This window comes from Haliotis asinina, chromosome 9 (genome assembly GCF_037392515.1).
Source record: "Haliotis asinina isolate JCU_RB_2024 chromosome 9, JCU_Hal_asi_v2, whole genome shotgun sequence".
Lineage (NCBI taxonomy): Eukaryota > Metazoa > Mollusca > Gastropoda > Lepetellida > Haliotidae > Haliotis > Haliotis asinina.
Genome location: NC_090288.1, coordinates 57,880,341 through 57,900,164, shown reverse-complemented (window position 1 = coordinate 57,900,164; position 19,824 = coordinate 57,880,341). Strand labels below are relative to the sequence as shown.

Genomic DNA, 19,824 nt, shown 5'->3' with positions numbered 1-19,824 from the left:
TAGAAATTTGTACATTTTTAATTTTGTTGTAACAACAACATATCATTATCTAAGTAAATATTGGAAAATAATCAGATCAGCAATACATATTTCCATCTATCACACATCAATGAGATTCAGACAAGAAGAAATGAAAGCTGTTCATAAAAAATCACTGTAATCCTACTTTACAAACATCTTCCAGTTCTTTGTAATAAAACAATCTCAAATGATAAAAATGAAAAAGATACATATTCAGAAACCTAAAATACAGAACTGAAACAGATAACTATATTGTATATCTAATAATCACACCTTAAATAACTGTCAGTAATTTCAAACTCCACTTTCATCCTGAGATAGAACACAAGGCAGTGAGTGAGTGAGGCAATTGGGTTTCGTGCTGCAGTTTTGCAGTAACAAATCATCACAAAGAGCACCAAGAATATTTACACAGATCTTTTGTCTGGCTGTATACAATGTTATACTGAGACATATTACGAATCAAGGCCAGACCAGTTTTATTTCTTGTTTTAAAGATCCACCAGATCCATCCATATTTTTTAAATAAGAACAAAAAATTAATGAATTTTCACTGCTCGAAGAATAGAATCCTGATGTTTATAATTTCCAAGAAAGTAAATGTACAAAAACCAATTTTTGGATTGATTTTTAGCAAAAATTCATTTTTTAGCATGTGAAAGGAATACTAGTTTGACTGGTGATTCCCTCCCTTCCCCCATTCGAAGTTTTCAGGACAAGATGAAAAAACATTGGGATGAAATAGGCGAACAACTATGAGGGTCACTATATGCTGAACAATCAAATAAGGCATGAAATACGAGTATCAATATCATTTTTCCCTTCAACAAAATTTATTTTACATGGTTTATATTACATGCAGATTTTGCACACAAAACCAACAACCAAGTGTAGCTTCACAAAGGACGGATCAAACTAACTGAACAAACTTCACCCTGAGATTCACTGTCATACAAAGTCTCATTTGCACAGGCACATTAACGGTAATTCAAATCAGGGAAACATATTTGTTACTTTTAACATGCCGACTTCACAGTTTGTGGTGGGTCCACTCTGGACAATAAGTCACTGTATTAATGTAAAAAATGTTGTAGTTCCCATGGCTAAATCCTCATCATTATTGTTTCGACGTTCATGTTAACATAGCCATCTGAGTGAGTGAGTGAGTTTATTTTTATGCCACACTCAGCAATATTCCAGCTAAATGGTGGTGGTCTGTAAATAATCGCGTCCGGACCAGACAATCCAGTGACCAATAACATGAGCATCGATCTGCGCAATTGGGAACCGATGACATGTGTCAACCAAGTCAGCAAGTCTGACCACCCGATCCCGATAGTCGCCTCTTACGACAAGCATAGTCACCTTTTATGGCAAGCATGGGTCGGTGAAGGCCGATTTTACCCCGGGATCTTCACGGGTCATATAGCCATCTGATATGAACACCATACCATCCTTTCTTTAGTGAGTGACCCCTGAAGATCAGGGTTGGGATTGATTTTCAGTAACCCATGCTTGTCGTGAGAGGATCGGGTGGTCAGGCTTGCCAACACATGCCATTGTAGTCCAGTTGTAGAAATCCATGCTCATATGCATGCTGCTGATCAAAGGATTGTCTGGTCCAGACTTGAATATTTACAGACCACCATCATATAACTAGAATAGTGCTGAGTGGAACATAAAACTAAACTCACTCCTTGGTGAGTGAATGTGTTTGGGTTTTTTTATGTTCTTTTCTCTACATCAGGGTTTTTAAGGAGGAGTACACAAGAAATCTCTCTCCCTACACAATTACATGTTTCAACAAACATACATTCTTTTGATATGGGTGAACATGCACAAAATGCCCAGAAAGGGTTAAGCAAGTAAGTCTTGTTTGATCCAAAATGTTCATGTGAATAACATTTCAGCTCTGTTTGAGATCAAATTTGTATTTCTAAATTTAAAAAAAAAAAAAAAAATTCAACTAATAATATAACAGAAACCATAACACATATATTGTCATGTTCAGATAAGCAGATCACCATTCCTGGAAAGGTGCACATTTACTGTGGTAAACTTTGACCTTGAGTTCGGGATCATTGACAAGCTCTGCCCAAAAGAAAGCCTTCAGTCCCATGAATCCATCACTTTTGATTTTCCGTGCCATGTAACGAAATGCTGGAAAACACATAGGTACTCATATAAGGGAGCATTGACTATAAACAAGAATAACCAACTTGAAATCTGTGACCTTGAAGATAATACGTATAGTATTCCCAGAAATTATTGAGAATCATGTTGCGTCATGTAACTCATTACGTTTATTAACTTCTGGCGTTTTACTTACATAAACATGTTAAAACATCATCCTTTTACAGTCTCAGTCTTGTTTTAGTCCTTCGTTAGACCTCCTCGCTCAGCAATGCATGCCTGAATACGCCTAGGCACACTACCCATCAAAGTTTGTACGTAATCGTGTGACAGGGTATCCCAATATTGGACCACCTCGGCCTTCATACCTTCAATATTTCTCAGTCCCTTTTGGTTTATTCTGTCCTTCATGACTCCCCACACATTCTCAATTGGGTTTAGGTCTGGGCTGTAACTGGGCCAGTCTAAAACTTGAACATTTTCGCCCGACAACCACTGTTTTGTGTAGCGCGCAGTGTGTTTTGGGTCATTATCATGCCGGAAAATCCAATCATCTTCATACAATGTTTGTGCTGTCGGAAGAAGGTGACCATTTAGAATGTCAACGTATCTTTCTTTTGTCAAGCTTCCCGTGAAAACACACAATGGCGTCACTCCGCGAGCCGATATGCCACCCCACATGTGAAACTTTGGGCTATGTTTTGGTCACTGGTAGATAGGTCCAAATTTTCACACAATTAGGGAAAAGCCAAACAGAACTTTCATCCGAAAAGAAAACATTATCCCAATCTTGATTTTCATGAGCCCGACACCAGTTTAAACGTTTTTCCTTTTGTGCATCTTTCATCAACGGCGAGGGAATTCCACGTTTCTTCACCCAATTAAGTCTCTGTAATTCCTGCCTAACTGTTTCATTGCATACCTGAGGACTTCCTCTGCTAATCATTTCATTTCTGATGTTCTCAACACTTTTCAATTTGCCCCTACTCACAATCTGCCCAAGTCTTCGGCGATCCACAACACTAAATTTCCTAGGCCGACCTGCCCCTGCTCTGTGCTCTATCCCGGTTCCTGTTTGAATATTCTTCAAAGTTCTATATACTGTAGACAGAGGAATACCATGTCTACAAGCTAACACTTTAGCATCAGCCTCACCCCTTTCAAAATCATCTAGAATGAGCTTTCTTTTCTCTCTTGCTGTAAATTCTGCCATGTCAACACAGGAAGCCGTCTGCTCAGACAAGGGGGATAACTCTTGACATAATGAGCTGCCTTCTAAGCCTTCAAGAGTTGTCTCCCTTATTTAGTATGCTTAGTGCATAGTGAAAGCCCTTTTTCCAATCTTAGCATCATTAGAAAAAAAACAAAGATTTTCTCAATAATTTCTGGGAACACTGTACAAACAGTCAGCTTTAGAAACTAAAAAGTGAGTTGGAATGTGGATTAAATGCGCTCTCAGCAATATTCCAGTCACATGGCACCGGTCTTAAATATTTGGGTCTGGGTCAGACAATCCAGATCAACAGCATGAGCATTGATCTATGCGACTGGGATATGACGACATGTGTCAACCAAATTAGCAAGTCTGACCATCTAATCCCATTAATAGCCTCTTACAACAAGCATGGGTTACTGAAGACTTATTTATCCTGGGTCTTCATGGATCCAAACTTTATAGCTAAAAAACCCAAAATTTCAAGACACCTTTCATGAATGAGAAATGCACAAACGTAATGAGCAAAAACAGCCTTTTTACTCTTGTTACCATGGAGACTGAAATAAGATCAGAAATCTCATGGTTTCTCAGATGTTCAAAGTAAAGAAAAAACCAAACAGATGTCCAGAAAATGAGCCCTCACATAAGCACAGTTGACTCATTCACCTGATGTAATGTGAACAGTTTGTTGTGACAATTGGAGGCTTACCTTTCTGTTGATGATCAGGGCTGATGAGGAGTGTGAGGGAGCGATCTTTGTTGTAAACCATCATATCCTCATTGTTATAGCCTACAACACATCAACATCATATCATCATTGTCATAGCCTACAACACATCAAGTCATATCCTCATTATCATAGCCAAAAACATGTCAACATCATATTGTAATTGTCATCGGCTACAACACATCAAGTCATATCCTCATTGTCACAGCCTACAACACATCAAGTCATATCCTCATTGTCATAGGCTACAACATATCAAGTCATATCCTCATTGTCATAGTCTACAACATATCAAGTCATATCCTCATTGTCATAGTCTACAACATATCAAGTCATATCCTCATTGTCATAGTCTACAACATATCAAGTCATATCATCATTGTCATAGGCTACAACACATCAAGTCATATCATCATTGTCATAGTCTACAACATATCAAGTCATATCATCATTGTCATAGCCTACAACATATCAAGTCATATCATCATTGCCACAGCCTACAACATATCAAGTCATATCATCATTGTCATAGTCTACAACACATCAAGTCATATCCTCATTGCTATAGCCTACAACATATCAAGTCATATCGTCATTGTCATAGCCTACAACACAACAAGTCATGTCCTCATTGTCATAGTCTACAACACATCAATTCATATCATCATTGTCATAGCAAAAAACATGTCAACATCATATCCTCATTGTCACAGCCTACAACACATCAAGTCATATCCTCATTGTCATAGTCTACAACATATCAAGTCATATCATCATTATCATAGTGTACAACATATCAAGTCATATCCTCATTGTCATAGTCTACAACATATCAAGGCATATCCTCATTGTCATAGCCTACAACACATCAAGTCATGTCCTCATTGTCATAGCCTACAACATATCAAGTCATATCCTCATTGTCATAGGCTACAACATATCAAGTCATATCATCATTGTCATAGCCTACAACATATCAAGTCATATCATTCTCATAGCCTACAACACATCAAGTCATATCATCATTGTCATAGCCTACAACATATCAAGTCACATCATCATTGCCATAGCCTACAACACATCAAGTCATATCATCACTGTCATAGTCTACAACACATCAATTCATATCCTCATTGTTATAGCCTACAACATATCACGTCATATCGTCATTGTCATAGCCTACAACACAACAAGTCATATCCTCATTGTCACAGCCTACAATATATCAAATCATATCATCATTGTCATAGCCAAAAACATGTCAACATCATATCCTCATTGTCATAGCCTACAACACGTCAAGTCATATCCTCACTGTCATAGTCTACAACACATCAAGTCATATCCTCATGGTCATAGTCTGCAACACATCAAGTCACATCGGCATTGTCACAGCCTACAATATATCAAGTCATATTCTCATTGTCATAGCCAAAAAACATGTCAACATCATATTGTCATAGGCTACAACACATCAAGTCATATCGTCATTGTCATAGCCTACAACACATCAAGTCATATCGTCATTGTCATAGCCTACAACACATCAAGTCATATCGTCATTGTCATAGCCTACAACACATCAAGTCATATCGTCATTGTCATAGCCTACAACACATCAAGTCATATCGTCACTGTCAAAGCCTACAACATATCAACATCACAGCTTCATTGTCATTTGAAATTCTTGAGAGGCATTTAGAAGTTAGTGAATATATAACATGAGTACACGGATGACAATTTCTTCTTTATTGCATAAAATGACATTGCTGGGTTACTGCTTGCCCCTTTTCCAGGTGACTGACCCGACCTGAAAATGACTTGAAGAGTTGGGTGAGGTGAGATGAGGTGAAGTAAGGTGAAATAGTTTTTAATTTGTTTTTAATTTCTAGCACATTTATAACGTGTGTGCATGTACATGTACTTGTACTAAAATAACTGCCATGAACACCGACAAGGACGGCGTTTATTAATAACTATAACTTCTAGAATTCAAACTAAAAACATCTCACAGTATTACTGCAGCTACATGATGCCAGTCTGTAGAGAAGTCAGTCCAACAACTGATATCTGGGGCATCAATTAAGGCATTTGGAATACAACAAGCATTGTCACTAAGGCGACATCATCCACCACCAGACTATTTATCAAATCTTAAAATCTTGATATCTTGCTCTGTAGTTGTTCAGACACACAAACATTAAAGAGAAGTCTTGAAAGTCTATGATGAAAACCCAGTGAACCATTCTTGAGATAACTGGCTGACAATCTTAACGTGCAGGGTAGTATACTGAAATCTTTAATGTGTGGACATGACCCTACATGCAGCACGGTGTCAAATATGAAGAAAATCCAGTGAACAGTTCTTGAGATATCTTGCTGACAAGGGTAAAATGATACAGTCCCCTTGTGACCTTTAGATGAAGGTCAAGGTCACAAAGCCTAACTGGGTTCGTCACAGTATGCAAAATGTCCCAGGTAGGTTTTATGACCTTAACCTTCATCTAAAGGTCACAAGGGGACTTTAATGTTTTGAAAAGAATCTAATAAAAAAGTTCTTAAGGTCTTCTAAGACGGAGACTAATACTTTATAACATGCGGCTGGTGATAACAAGTATCAGCTTAGTCAGAGAGCCAGAGCATCAGATTCTGTTATCTACCTCTTACGATATGCATGAATTGCCAGAGACCCATTCTAACCGCTGCTTTCACTGGGGCTTATAAATAAATACTTATATATGTTACATCAGCACGACCCGACATACCCAGAGGGAGCTGAACCTTGACAATGAAGCGTTCCTTGGTGATGTTCTTCTTGGAGAGCTTCATGTGTGATGCTGAAGTTGTAGATACTGATAAGCTGTGAAGGGAGATGGTGGATACCCATCCTGGTTTGGGCAGTGCCCACACAAACCCTGAAACAAGGAGCACATAGGATTCAGAAATGGGTGGGTGGGTGAGTGAGTGAGTGGATGGCAAAGTGACAAAGTGAGGGGATGGTAAAGGGATGGTAAAGTGACATAGTGAGTGAATGGTAAAGTGTCATAGTGAGTGGATGGTAAAGTGACAAAGTGAGGGGATGGTAAAGGGATGGTAAAGTGACAAAGTGAGGGAATGGTAAAGTGACAAAGTGAGGGGATGGTAAAGGGATGGTAAAGTGACAAAGTGAGGGGATGGTAAAGTGACAAAGTGAGTGGATGGTAAAGTGACAAAGTGAGGGGATGGTAAAGGGATGGTAAAGTGACAAAGTGAGGGGATGGTAAAGTGACAAAGTGAGGGGATGGTAAAGTGACAAAGTGAGTGGATGGTGTGCCTTTGAACACAATTAGGTCATATCTGTGTCCATGATCATAAGTATCTGGCGACACTGAATGAACACATCTTGGCTTCAAAGAGTTGTGTATTTGACAAAAACGAGTGGATTTATTCAAGAATATTCCCTTGTACCCACCCCGACACTCCTTCTTGTGGCCACCTTCCTTCCAGTGTTTCCGCTGACATTCCTTGCTGCAGTAAAGTGGCCCCTGGCACTGCCCACATGTCTTTAGGCCTGTGATTGGTTGATCCCCACACTCCACACACCGAGTGGCTGCAACAAGCAGCTTGATTGGCTTCAAAACAATCACAAGCAATGTCATGGCATTTAATTTGACAGCAAGAGAATGAAAGAGTGACAGGAAACTTACTCTTGAGAGCAGCTATGGTGTCCATGTCATCTCCAGACAGATCTAGTGGAGAGGCGCCATCCTTGGACTTGGCAGTGGTACAGGCGCCATGTCGTATCAACAGGCGCACACAATCTGGATGTCATGAAAATATGAATGTTGTTTTATGGATCAGCAGTGTTGCAGCTCTATATCACTGCTGCATAAAATCAAATCTGAATTAGAAAAAACATGTTTGACATAATAGAGCCGGTCAATCTGACACGTCATACCTTGAAAGAACCAAATTCTCATATGAATATACCCTTACAATTTTAGGGACCCATGCTTATTCCAAGAGGCAACTATCAGGAGTGAGAGAGAGTGAGTGAGTGAGTGAGTGAGTTTAGTTTTACGCCGCACTCAACAATATTCCAGCCATATGGCGGCGGTCTGTAAATATTCTGGCCTGGACCAGACAATCCAGTGATCTACAGCATGAGCATAGATCTGCACAATTGGGAACCAATGACACATGTCAACCAAGTCAGAGAGTCTGACCACCCAATCCTGTTAGTCGCCTTTTATGGACAAGCACAGTCGCCTTTCATGGCAAGAATGGGTTGCTGAAGGCCTGTTCTACCCCAAACCTTCAAGGCTTGCGACTATCAGCATCAGCTGGTCTGGCTTGCTGACTTGGCTGACACATGTCACAAACTGCCAATGTTGCTGAAGTGTGGTCAGTCCAGTCATATCTTCCCATCACATCTGAGAACAAGAATGTGATAAGCAGCTGCATAACTCTTAGTGAAGATCACATCCTACAGATAAGGGAATCAACTTTGTAAAGCGTGCCCTAGACACACAGCCTGTCTCAGTCAAGCAGAACCACAACCATCAGAAGCAGGAGTAACCACAGAATTATATCCATAGTGGCACCAGTCTAGCACATAATGGAAACCTTAACATTTGTTCAACCCAGTTTAGTTCTAGCTGCTCAAAGAGCAACTATTCAATACCATTCCATCCTTGTAGTCATGTAATATCAGTACTCCCTGGACACCCACAACTTACTGCATAAGGCAAAACTTTACTTAGAGTGTATTTTGAGCATTTTGTTGAACATAATATTGTAAAACTAAGTAATTTTAAACTGTTATCAGTAACTGAAAATTTATAGTAAACCCTATATGTTTAATCAACAAGAAGACACAGTCATCAACCTCATTACCTCCAATTTCAGTGTAAGTCAAACTTGTTGCCATGGAAACGCCAAAAATATTTTATTCAGAATTCCAAAACAAATGAAAGGCACCAGTACACCACTGGACCAATCTATGTGTCAAGTTTGGTGAAGAAATAGTCAATGGTTTTAGAGTTCTGCTCCTCAAAAGATAAATATGCATGGGCGGGGTGCATTTTAATACCCCCCACAAAATGTGTTGCGGGGGATAATAACTAGCCCTATCTAACAGCTGCATACGCAGCTAGAGCTGTAGCACTGATAGGAGATGGTAGTGGTAACAGCAGGGTGTGTTTCTAGAAGGTGTTTCCAAACTGGCATCATTTTACAGATACCTACCATGTGTCCACTCATGACTGAGAGAGAAGGGAAGAGATAGTGTAATGTTAGACAATATAATTCACCACTCCAAAGCCATAACATTTGCCATATCAATCACAGTTTAAAATGAAAGATTTGACTCAAACCTCCAAATCTGCATCATAAGGATGATTATCTAAATGCAGGTCCATATAAATACCTGGACTCAAAATCTGACTAAGAAATTATGTAGTATTAGTGGAATGAGCAAAATGAAGATGAGGTCAGTTATCTGAGCATTATCAACAATCCTATTGCTTGGATATCGTACCTGGATTCTGTGCATGGGCAGCACCGTGTAGAGGTGTTGCACCATTGTAGTTGACGCAGTTAACAGCGATGCCAGATTTCTGGAGTAGAGTTAGTGCCACATCATAGTCAGCATAACGACCTGCATTAAAGACACAAATCTTGTCATATTTATTTTGCAGTCATGTAGCCTTGTGGGCAAAGCATTTGCTTGCCATATTGAAGAGCTAAGTCTGGTCCCACAAGGTTACTATGTATGAAGGTTATTTCTGATTTTCCCAAGATGACATTGATGGAATATTGCTCAAGTTGCATTATCTCCCACAGGCTGAAATATGTAATTTTTTTAGTAAAATTGATATTTCATCCTTATTCTGACTCAAGATTATTTTGCTTCTCTCCTTCCTCAATGCAAAGATAGTGGAACACTTGAAATCCCTTGAAGATCGCTTCTAACTGAAGTGGACATACAAACCCATAGGTAGCCTCCCTTTCCCGCCAATACGGTCATACGACCAGCCATGCTTGCCACCCTCTCCAGATCTCAAAAGACAGACACGGGAGTTACAGTAAATTCAGCATGCCTGTCAGTGTTAGTTGGGAGGGCTTGATGTCATAAGTCTGGACAAGTATAAAATATCAATTGTTTTAAAAAATTGCATATTTTTCCTTATCCTGACACATATGCTGATTATGCTTACACAATCTGACGGAAATGTGGTGGGTCAGGCCACGCTGGATTCTGATGACTGCCATATAAGTATGTCCAGTACTTCCCCACTTTTGGGAAGAGTAACTTTGATAGTTCGGTTCTGTTCTTCCAGTATTCATCTGTGAGATAGTGGGGATCACATTCAGTCGACTGGCTGATGCATCAGCTAGCGTCCTGCTAATGTCTAATGCAGATTTCCTAATCAAGACCAGTCACACACTTCTTCATGTACGAGCACAGGGTCAAAGTCACTCATGCTAGCCTGTTCAAGATGTGGGCATGGACTCTCAAGTACTATACTCGATACAGCGTCTTGGTCTCGACAAGTCACACAAGTGGTTGTGTCTAGCTGAACCAGTGGCTTATCATCCACTTTGTAGAATCTATTGCGAGTCTCATTGATGAGTTTATATGATTTGTCTAGTCTGGGTGCTTTCATAAAGTGCTGAAGGCCAGCATGTGTTGTTGCTGATACAATGTCCCTGCCTGAAAGGCTGTTGACAAAGTTTCTGGGACGGTGGATATCAGCACAATGGGCGGAAACATCAGAGTATCGATGTCTTCACTACTCATCATATAGGTGTGACCCTCACTGGAGTCCCTTGATGGTGAGAGCAAGTCCAAACCATTCGTGTTCCACGATGTAATCTAAGAGTCTGAACAGAAGGCTTCTTCCGGTGTTGGAGATCGACAATGTCCAAAACACAAGAAAATTTATAAATTTTACACAGAGATGATACTAATTACAATACAAAATCTGAACACAAGATAATATAGATTATAGGACCGATTAAAGCAAAATTTTATCAATATATTATCAATATATTATATTTATCGCTTCGTTGGGTGATGAAGGAGAGGTCATGTGACCGTATTGGCGGGAAAGAGAGGATCCCTATGCGTGTGTGTATAGCACGTCCGTTTCGAAAAATTTGCATTTTGGAATGTTTACAAAGTCGTTGAAATAGAAAGCATGTATTATGCTTGCTAATGGCACCTGCTGACATCAAGAAAGAGATTGGCTTCAGCTGAAGTCAGCAGAGGGCAAGACGAACACATTGCATGCTCCTCCATTGACACAACACAGAGAGCAGAGTTGTGTTCTGGTGTGGTGTTACAACAGGTTGGAAAATTTGTTTCAGGTCATTTCTGCTCCATGGTTCAAAGGACAAAAGAAAGTGCTTAGCATGAGGCAAGATAAGTTTTAATTTGTGCACTGTCCTGGCAAAAGACTATTATTCCTAACATGTAGTTGCCTGCACACAGTCTACTTAAAATCTCTATCTAATACATACAAACATACTTAATGAATACACTCTTCAACACACAATATGTATTGCTTTGAGGTAGCCTCAAAACCTGGGTTTGAATCAACACATGGGTACAATGTGTGAGCCAAATTTCTGGTGCTCCTTACCGAGATATTTATGGAATATTGCTAAAAGTGTTGCAAAAATATAGTCATTCAAAATACATGTCCTTTCATGAGGATAACTATCAAAGTTGGTGAGCACTTCATATGCTGTGACATAACTGAAACACAGTTCAAACCGATGTTAAATTCAACAGCTGTAAGTGCTTCACCTGTTGCCAGGAAGAGAGGAGTGAAGCCATGATCATCTGCTGCATTGACATCTGCTCCATGGTCGAGCAGCAGGTTGATCGCCTCCACCTGAGTGACAAGGAGTCAATCAGTTAGTGAAGAAAGGTGGGTTGAATTCCTCATGTCATGTCATGACAAAATGTGACTACACGGGTCTCTCATTTGCATAACTGTACATATTGTATATGACTAGTATAGCTTGACCTTGGCAATGTGTACAAGTGCACTGTGTCCAGATCGAAAGACAGCATCATTGGCAGAAGAGATACAATGAGTGATTATCATGTTGTTCTTAAAATGCAGTACACACTGCACTTTACAACAATGAAAGTTACCAAATGTGGGGTATTCAAATATTGCTAAATTCAATGGCACACTGCTCCATTACCTTGTCCGGCATCACATGACTGTCTTGTCTGATATTATTTCAAACTAATCAGTCACCTTCTTATGTGCAACAGCAAAATGCAGAGCCGTCATCCCCGCTGTATCTTGAAGGTTAATGTCACTCTTCGATATACCCTGAAACATAAATCAGTTATTGATTACAGGATATTTCCATAACAAAGTTGCCTTATTCAATCACATCAAGTTTGACTGAGGTTGTGTCTATCTAAGGAAAGATCTCAAAGATCTGTCATTCCTTCAATTAATGTACATATGATGATGAGAAGGAGATCACGCTGTGCTGGATACCATCTCACGTTGGTATACCTGGCAATGAGAGAGCTGACAAACTAGCCAGACATTAAATGTGTCACTGGAACATATCATATCATATCTCATATCATGCTGGACTACCAACGATTTGACACAATCCGGCAGACACTCAAAGAAGAAACCAAGCTAGATACATGGACAGCAAAGCAGTTGCTGGCTCCCACAGAGCACCACACAATGTATAAGCTGCTAGCCAACTTTCCTCTGGACAGTGAACTATGTCGGTATATATAAAGAAATTATATCAATCAACCAGTCCTCTGGTTTGTTACACACACACAGAGAATATTACGCCCAAGCTCCCCACCACAAGCTCTCTCAAGCCCAGCCACACCAAGGTTGGAAATCTCCCCTACCCACATTCTGGGACCATTGCACGTGTGCAACATAACCAACTCCAACTGCCGGTAGTAAACTTACACAAGGTAAGCATAAGTAGCAGCAAATGGAAAGGCCGTGTCCACTCCAGCAGCGAGTATGGGAGAGTAGTCGTGTCTACTGCCCCATGGAGAAAGAGGGGAGTGGCTGTGTCCACTCTCAGGGTGAAGTTTGGGGAGAGGCCGTGTCTACTCTCCTATAGAAAGCGAAGGGAGTGGCCGTGTCCTCTCCCTGGGTGAAGTTTGGGGAGAGACCATGCCTGCTCCTATAGAGAGCGAAGGTGTGTACCCAACGCCCCCATGAGTCCCAAGGAGGGACACGTCACTAGCGGCCAAAGCGGCCCAAGGGACACAGCCAGCCCTCGGCAGCCACCATGCGTGCCAAGGAGGGATAGGTCTGCCTACATGCCTGCCGGCGAAAGCGATCTTAAAAGCACCTAACCGAACGAACGAACATTCCTTAAACATCATGAATGATGTACAACACTAAGTTATTGAGATGCACTTTGGTTAGAAAGTCAAGACTGTGAACTGCTACCTTTGTTTTGCATCAGTTAAGATGAACTTAAGCTTGTAAGGGTTGAAGATTCAATGCAGATAGTGCTTCAAAACCAAAGATACCATATTACAAACCTGAAGCACATGTGATTCTGAATTTTTTCACTGAAAAAAAATGAAATGGGAGTTAGCATAAATGTTAATGAAACAGAACAAATCTGGACAAATCATGAAGCATAGCATTCCTTCAGTATGCGCTTTGCAGAAGTTATCAGACAACCAAACCACACTCATTAAGGTTTAATTCTACCATTTAACAGTAAAATATAAACAAATCATGTATAGAAAACTGCTTTTAATTCACTATATTCATTATCATGACAAGAAACAAACAAAATCTCACAAAATATTAGTGTAAACATGTAATGAAGAAACAATCATCTAATTAGTTACAATCATGCAAATTACAGCAATGCAGATCACGGTCATGCAGATCACAGTCATGATTTATGACTGGTTGATGATCTGTGTTGAACTCCAGGCAGAAGCTGCAACTGTCTGTAAGTGATAAGACTGTTCATGTACTGGTGTGTAACTGATGCTGAACAATCACTCCGAACGTACCAAAGATTTTCAAGTCTAAATATAAATAGTCTTATCACTTCATAATACAGCAATGATGGGAATGATACCTCAGCTGCCATGATCTCCAGGTCACCCTCTCATAATCACTGCAGAGTTCATACATATACAGGTTTGAATCACCGTCATACTGAATATTGTACCATGATGAGTGGCCAGGTACACATGTGAGCACAGTTCCAGCATATACTCCATCATCAAACATATGACGGACTTTCTTTCCAAATAGCAGTGGAGACCCATGTTATGTCTGTTATTTTGGTTGGCTCACTAAATGAGGCATAAACAATGTTTCATGACCTTTTTCTTCAGGTCTGCCACAGTTGGATTCTTCTTCCCTTCTTTAAAAACAAAAACTTTCTTGTCATGATGTGTCTGTCCTTGAACATTCTTTCTTAACAATAACTGAGGCTTCAGAGCTTCCCTTTTTTCTGTGAGAGATCAGATTTCAGACAGTTTGGTCTCAACTTGTATGTTTGACTGCCATACAGCATAGTAGAGGATTTTTGTTGTCAGCTTCTCTTTGTATTGACATTTCCAGTCATGTCACTTTTGCCAGCAAGTCTTTTTTGTTACAGAGCAATTTTCTTTTTTAAAGCCATGTCAGAAAGGCATTTGTGGAGTTTCTCCACAGCACAGGGCCTCTTCGCTTGCAGTCAGTGACAAGAGAGTCTCTCTCCTTTGTAAAGGAATCAAGCCATTCTCTTGTTTAGGGGAAGGAATACAGTACTGTGGCTTCAGTTGCCAGTGTTGTAGCTGCTGGTCTGTACTTCATTAGTTGGTCCAGAACATCAAACACAAACTCTGTGAGTTTGTTTATGAGCTGGGATGGATCCACTTTGTGAACAGATTTCTTCATTTGGCTGCCAGAATCTTCCCCCTTCTAGATGATCACCTACCATTCTAGCCAACAATGTTTTGATTGCCCTGCATAGATATTGGCAATTTGTATTGCCAATTTGTATTGACATCTTTGAGTAGAGAGTCCTATATCCTATCTCAATCAACAAGTTTATTATCAAATGGACTTCTGCCATTCAACTCCTCCACACCATCATGCATACCATCCTGTTTTGTCCTTTCAACTGAACGCCAGAATGGTGATGTGAGTACTTTGGACAAACTACGCATAACCCTATATCCAGTAGTGTAAACTTTGTTACTTAGTAGCCGCCATAGAGCTCGGAGATGTCCATTGGTAATACCATGCACATTATCAAAGAAGTCAAGCATTTTCCTTGTGATACCAGACATACTGGCAAACAACAAATATCATGTTGAATCTGTTACCATGTAATCATGGAAACAGGACCTTTTCTTCTTTCTCATGACTGTATGCCTCCCAATCTGAATGGCAGCCATTCTCTCATCCATTCCTCTGGAGAGAGAGGTGCAGCATTGTCTTGCTAATTCACATGTACCACTTTCTCCAACCTCTCTGAAATTTATTTCTCTGACATTAAAGGATGGAGGTGAAGTTCCAGGTACAGGCTCTGCATCATCATCCATGACTTGGGTTGTCAGCTGGATCTCCCCAGCAGATGAGTCGTCTTCCTCCTCTCTGAAAGTCAAGTCTTTAAAGTTGCAAAGAGATGCATTACACACATCTGCCATACCAACAAGTTGATGAAGGGAGCAGGAAAAATTGTGCATTTTGCTGCACTGTTCCTATTCACTGGCTGACAAATCTTGCTAGGAGCTGAGAATTGTTGGCAGCATGTCTGCTCTATTCTGTTCCAGAAGTTGATTGAAGGCTTTTTTGTGCGGATGCTCTGCCTGACATGGTAACTCTTATACTGACAAGTATGTGATAACCAACATTTGATTGCACAATGCCCCTTCATTCATACACTGCACAGGTTTCAGATATGTCAGACAGGATGTCTCTAAATGTATCCCACGTTGTCTCTGCACTTTTGTCAAACATATCTTTAAGTCCTACACAGTATGTGCTTTCTTCATCTCCAATAATGTATGTGCAGTATTTGACCCCATACTTTGAGCTTTCATCTGACATAAGTGTTGTTGCTTTGGCTGACCTCAAAACTCAACCAACAAGTGACTGTGTTAAGGCCAGCCTGCCCTCTGCACACTTACTGGCCATGCTTTTTGATGGCAATCTGTTAACCTGTTTTCCAACCAGAAACAAAATTTCTTTTATCACAAGTCCCATCTTTTTCACTGGCACTCTCAGATCAGTTAGGTTATTAATACAGTGAACTGTCTCAGCTGTGTGGTATTCTTGCACACTGTCATAAAGAAATACTTCAGACAGATGAAGTATTTGGTTTTCTAAGAATGAACACACAGTCTGACCAATTCCTTGAGTCTCTGGGTTTTCTTTCGGTCTCCTCAGCTTCCTCTTCAGCATTTGTTGTCAATTCATTCATACAAGTTTACATTTGCTTACATGCTTTTAATGAAAATAAGACACAAATGAATTTCACAAGGTATTTGGATCACAAATATTGCTTTCCTACCTGTTTCATTAATTCTCAAAGTAAACACACTTGGAACACATTAAAATATTGAACATGTTAAATAAAGTTACTCGATGAATGAGTCAATGACACAATAATGACACAATCTCGTTGATCATTGTCTGCTGGAGTCACACATGGAGTTATCTGCCCTTGGCAACACACACCACCTTCACTATCTGAAAATTGCATCCATGGTTGTATTAAGTTAAAATTTATTTTATTATGGAGATGATTGATGTGTTCATAGAATAAAATTAATCTGAAGCGTGCCATTGAATGATAAAACAAATTTCAAAGTTCGGCAATATTTTAAAGGGATGGAAAACTACGAAAGAACAGAGCAAACCAACCATTTTTTGGAAACTCACTCGGGGTGGAATTGCTACTTAAGGCGAGACAATATGCATACTTCTTAAATGTTGGGTGGAACAAAAGTCTTGGAAACTCTCAATATCAGTACTATTTTTCATTGTTAGCTTTCTGAATGGTTAGTGTCAGTAGTTCATACAATGTGAAAACATAGGTAACATTTGGTCTACAGCAAGTCATGTTTGTCATATTAGGGGCAAATGATGCCATTGGGTGGCCAGATCTGCTGAGTTAAATGAGGCATGTCACTGCAGTCTGATGCTCATGATGTCTGTCACCAGATTGCCTGGTCCTGACTTGATAATTTTCAGACAGCTGGATACTTTCTGGGGTGCAACACAAAACAACAAACAATAAGGCACAGCACGGCACGGCACGGCACACTGGTTCATGTAATTGTTGAACTGGCAATGAAATGGTAGATAAACGAAATAACACACATAGCAATTACACACCATCAGCAATAGGTAAAACGCCTATGGGTGGGGGTGGGGGTGGGGGGTGTTCTTGTTCCATTCACATTGTACATTTCTCCAAAAGTGTCATATCACACACCCTTGGCCAAAATTTATGAAGAGTCCCTACCTGCAAACATAACTTATTGAACCTCACCTGGAGTCTTGCCTTTAGGACGTCATAGCGGTCGGTGAGACAGGACATTGTTACAATTTCACTCAGGTCAGTTCCCGGTTTGTGAACAGAATTTCCACATTTGTTCCTCCGCAAATAATTCTGGTTACTGTCCATTGTCTCCATTCTGGCATAAGCTGGAATATTATCATTCAATCATATCATTCCACAAATAAGCAAGAACAAGCTAGTAGATCAAAGAAATTATCAGATTGCTTAAATTGTACAATCTGCACATGCAACCTTTTTAAACATTACAAAGGATTTACAGGTGAACTAATTTTTTTTAAGAATAGTTACAGTTTAACTGAACATCCCAACAAAGTAATGATTGTTTGTTTGTTTGTTTGTTTAAAATCTGCACTCAGCAATATCCCAGCTATAGGAAGTTAAAGGAAACTATATTGTCTCATATTGCTGTTCCGTCAAGTCATGTGAGTGTACGCATGAATTTAGTTTCATGCCGTAAAATGGTGGCGGTCTGTAAATAATCGAGGCTGCACCAGACAATCCAGTGATCTGCATAACGAACATTCAATCTATGCAGTTGGGATTCAATGACAAGTATCAGCGAAGTCTGTGAGCCAGACCACCTGATCTATTAGCTCTAATGATAAGCATAGGTTGCTGAAGGCCAGTTCTTACCCCCAATTTTAACTTGTTGCAACTTCTGTGCAACATGAATAAAGCATTAGTCTGTCTCATTAAAACTGACTTCAGAACTGACTCTCTTCATGAAACAACCCCTCTGGTTCAGAGTTGTAAATTTCTGTACCTCTACACTGAACAATAGGCCAGTTCCACATGTACAGATAACAGGCACTAGTGGTGTTCTGATATAACTGAAATAATTGAAGACTGGTCACAATGACAAAACAACCAAGCAATCAGTCATGTTTTCTCATAATTGAACACTTGTTAGCAATAACAGTATTTTTCAAAAGTTTACTTTGCAGTTTGTGCAATTTGCAAAAAAAAACCCAAAAGAACAAGTTTCTTCTTTATTTATTCTGCATTAACAAACATAACCATGAAAATTTGATAAATGACCCTAACCAATAATTATTATTTACGATGACCAATCCCAACACTATCAGGCACTGCATGACATTGTTATGGATATTCAATACATCTAGTCTTTTAGAGAGGAATGCCAGTTTTGGGTACCATCAAGAATTATTGCATTTTGGGTGTGATTACTTTGTCAGTGGAACTTATTTGACTCAAGATGTAAAAGAAATTACTTTAAAGATACCCGTGCTCAGCATTCCTTGAGATTACCAAAATATTGTTTGTTCCTCCAAATCCTGAGATCTGTGTCATTTTGTCACCTCCTCCAAAATGTAGTTGGTACAGTCAGCATTATGTCCAAAGTGGCATTAAAATTTGATTTGACTGCTGCACTTTCGCAAATATCACGACGTAAAAATCAGAATATCAGTTTGGTACATTTGTTTTCTTTAAAAAAAACACGACATTCATCCCAATTTTGAAACGATTATGGAGTTAATAAGGGCAGTATAGTACCAAGCCGTCATTCGATTTGAGTAGCGCGATTTTATTTTATTGTATTTATTTATTTATTTTTTCTGCATGTAAAGATCTAAATAAACTGGGAAGCTTTGCCATATCAACATTCCTTGTGGCGTCTGTTGTAGATCTACGAGATTCAATATCAAACTACTCTTATCGTTAAGAAAGTTAGCACTTTCGCGATGCCCACTCAATCTGAAAAATGTACACTCGAGTTCACTCGTGTTTAGCTGTTATCAGTGACTAACTTTTATCTGTGAGTCAAACCCGTTGCGTAAACACTTCGAGTGCAGGAAAACCAGCGTCACGTGCTGTGTATCAGACGATCCCACGATGTTTACGCAAGCAACAAAGCTCCTTGCAGAGAACTGGGGCGATGATTAAGTATTGTTCTACATGTATTGTTGAATGTGGAGTTTAAATCGTGGGATAACAACTGATAAATTTTCAAAATCTAATATGCTATAACGAAGTCAGTCTCATAAAATACTGGTATATTTTTTGTCACACTTGCTTTGATAAAATGTAGTTATTCATAACAATATAACGGATACCTCATGATGATAGGGAACTGACAATATTTATCGTCTATAGATCTATTTTGGTGTAATGTAAAATGTTAACGATGTTTTTAACTGAAATTGGACGGAATCTCGGTGTAAAA

General features: G+C 39.6%; 1 protein-coding gene across 2 annotated transcripts; it reads right to left on the bottom strand.

Annotated features, from left to right (window-relative positions):
- On the bottom strand, positions 1 to 19,533 carry LOC137296033 (histone-lysine N-methyltransferase EHMT1-like). 2 transcript variants are annotated; one of them, XR_010957619.1, is made up of 10 exons: positions 19,409 to 19,510; positions 17,610 to 17,764; positions 12,353 to 12,430; positions 11,890 to 11,977; positions 9,616 to 9,735; positions 7,784 to 7,897; positions 7,549 to 7,708; positions 6,863 to 7,012; positions 4,080 to 4,160; positions 1 to 2,181 (listed from the first exon to the last, which is right to left on the bottom strand). XR_010957619.1 is itself a non-coding variant. In XM_067827674.1 (10 exons), the coding sequence occupies exons 2-10, from the start codon at positions 17,751 to 17,753 to the stop codon at positions 2,042 to 2,044; spliced, it is 1,053 nt and encodes a 350-aa protein (XP_067683775.1). In that variant the 5' UTR covers positions 17,754 to 17,764; positions 19,409 to 19,533; the 3' UTR covers positions 1 to 2,041. The 2 variants fall into 2 exon arrangements, 1 of the variants encoding a protein (XP_067683775.1); XM_067827674.1 differs by having other exon boundaries at positions 7,549 to 7,686; positions 19,409 to 19,533.
- Between the last annotated feature and the right edge of the window lie 291 nt (positions 19,534 to 19,824).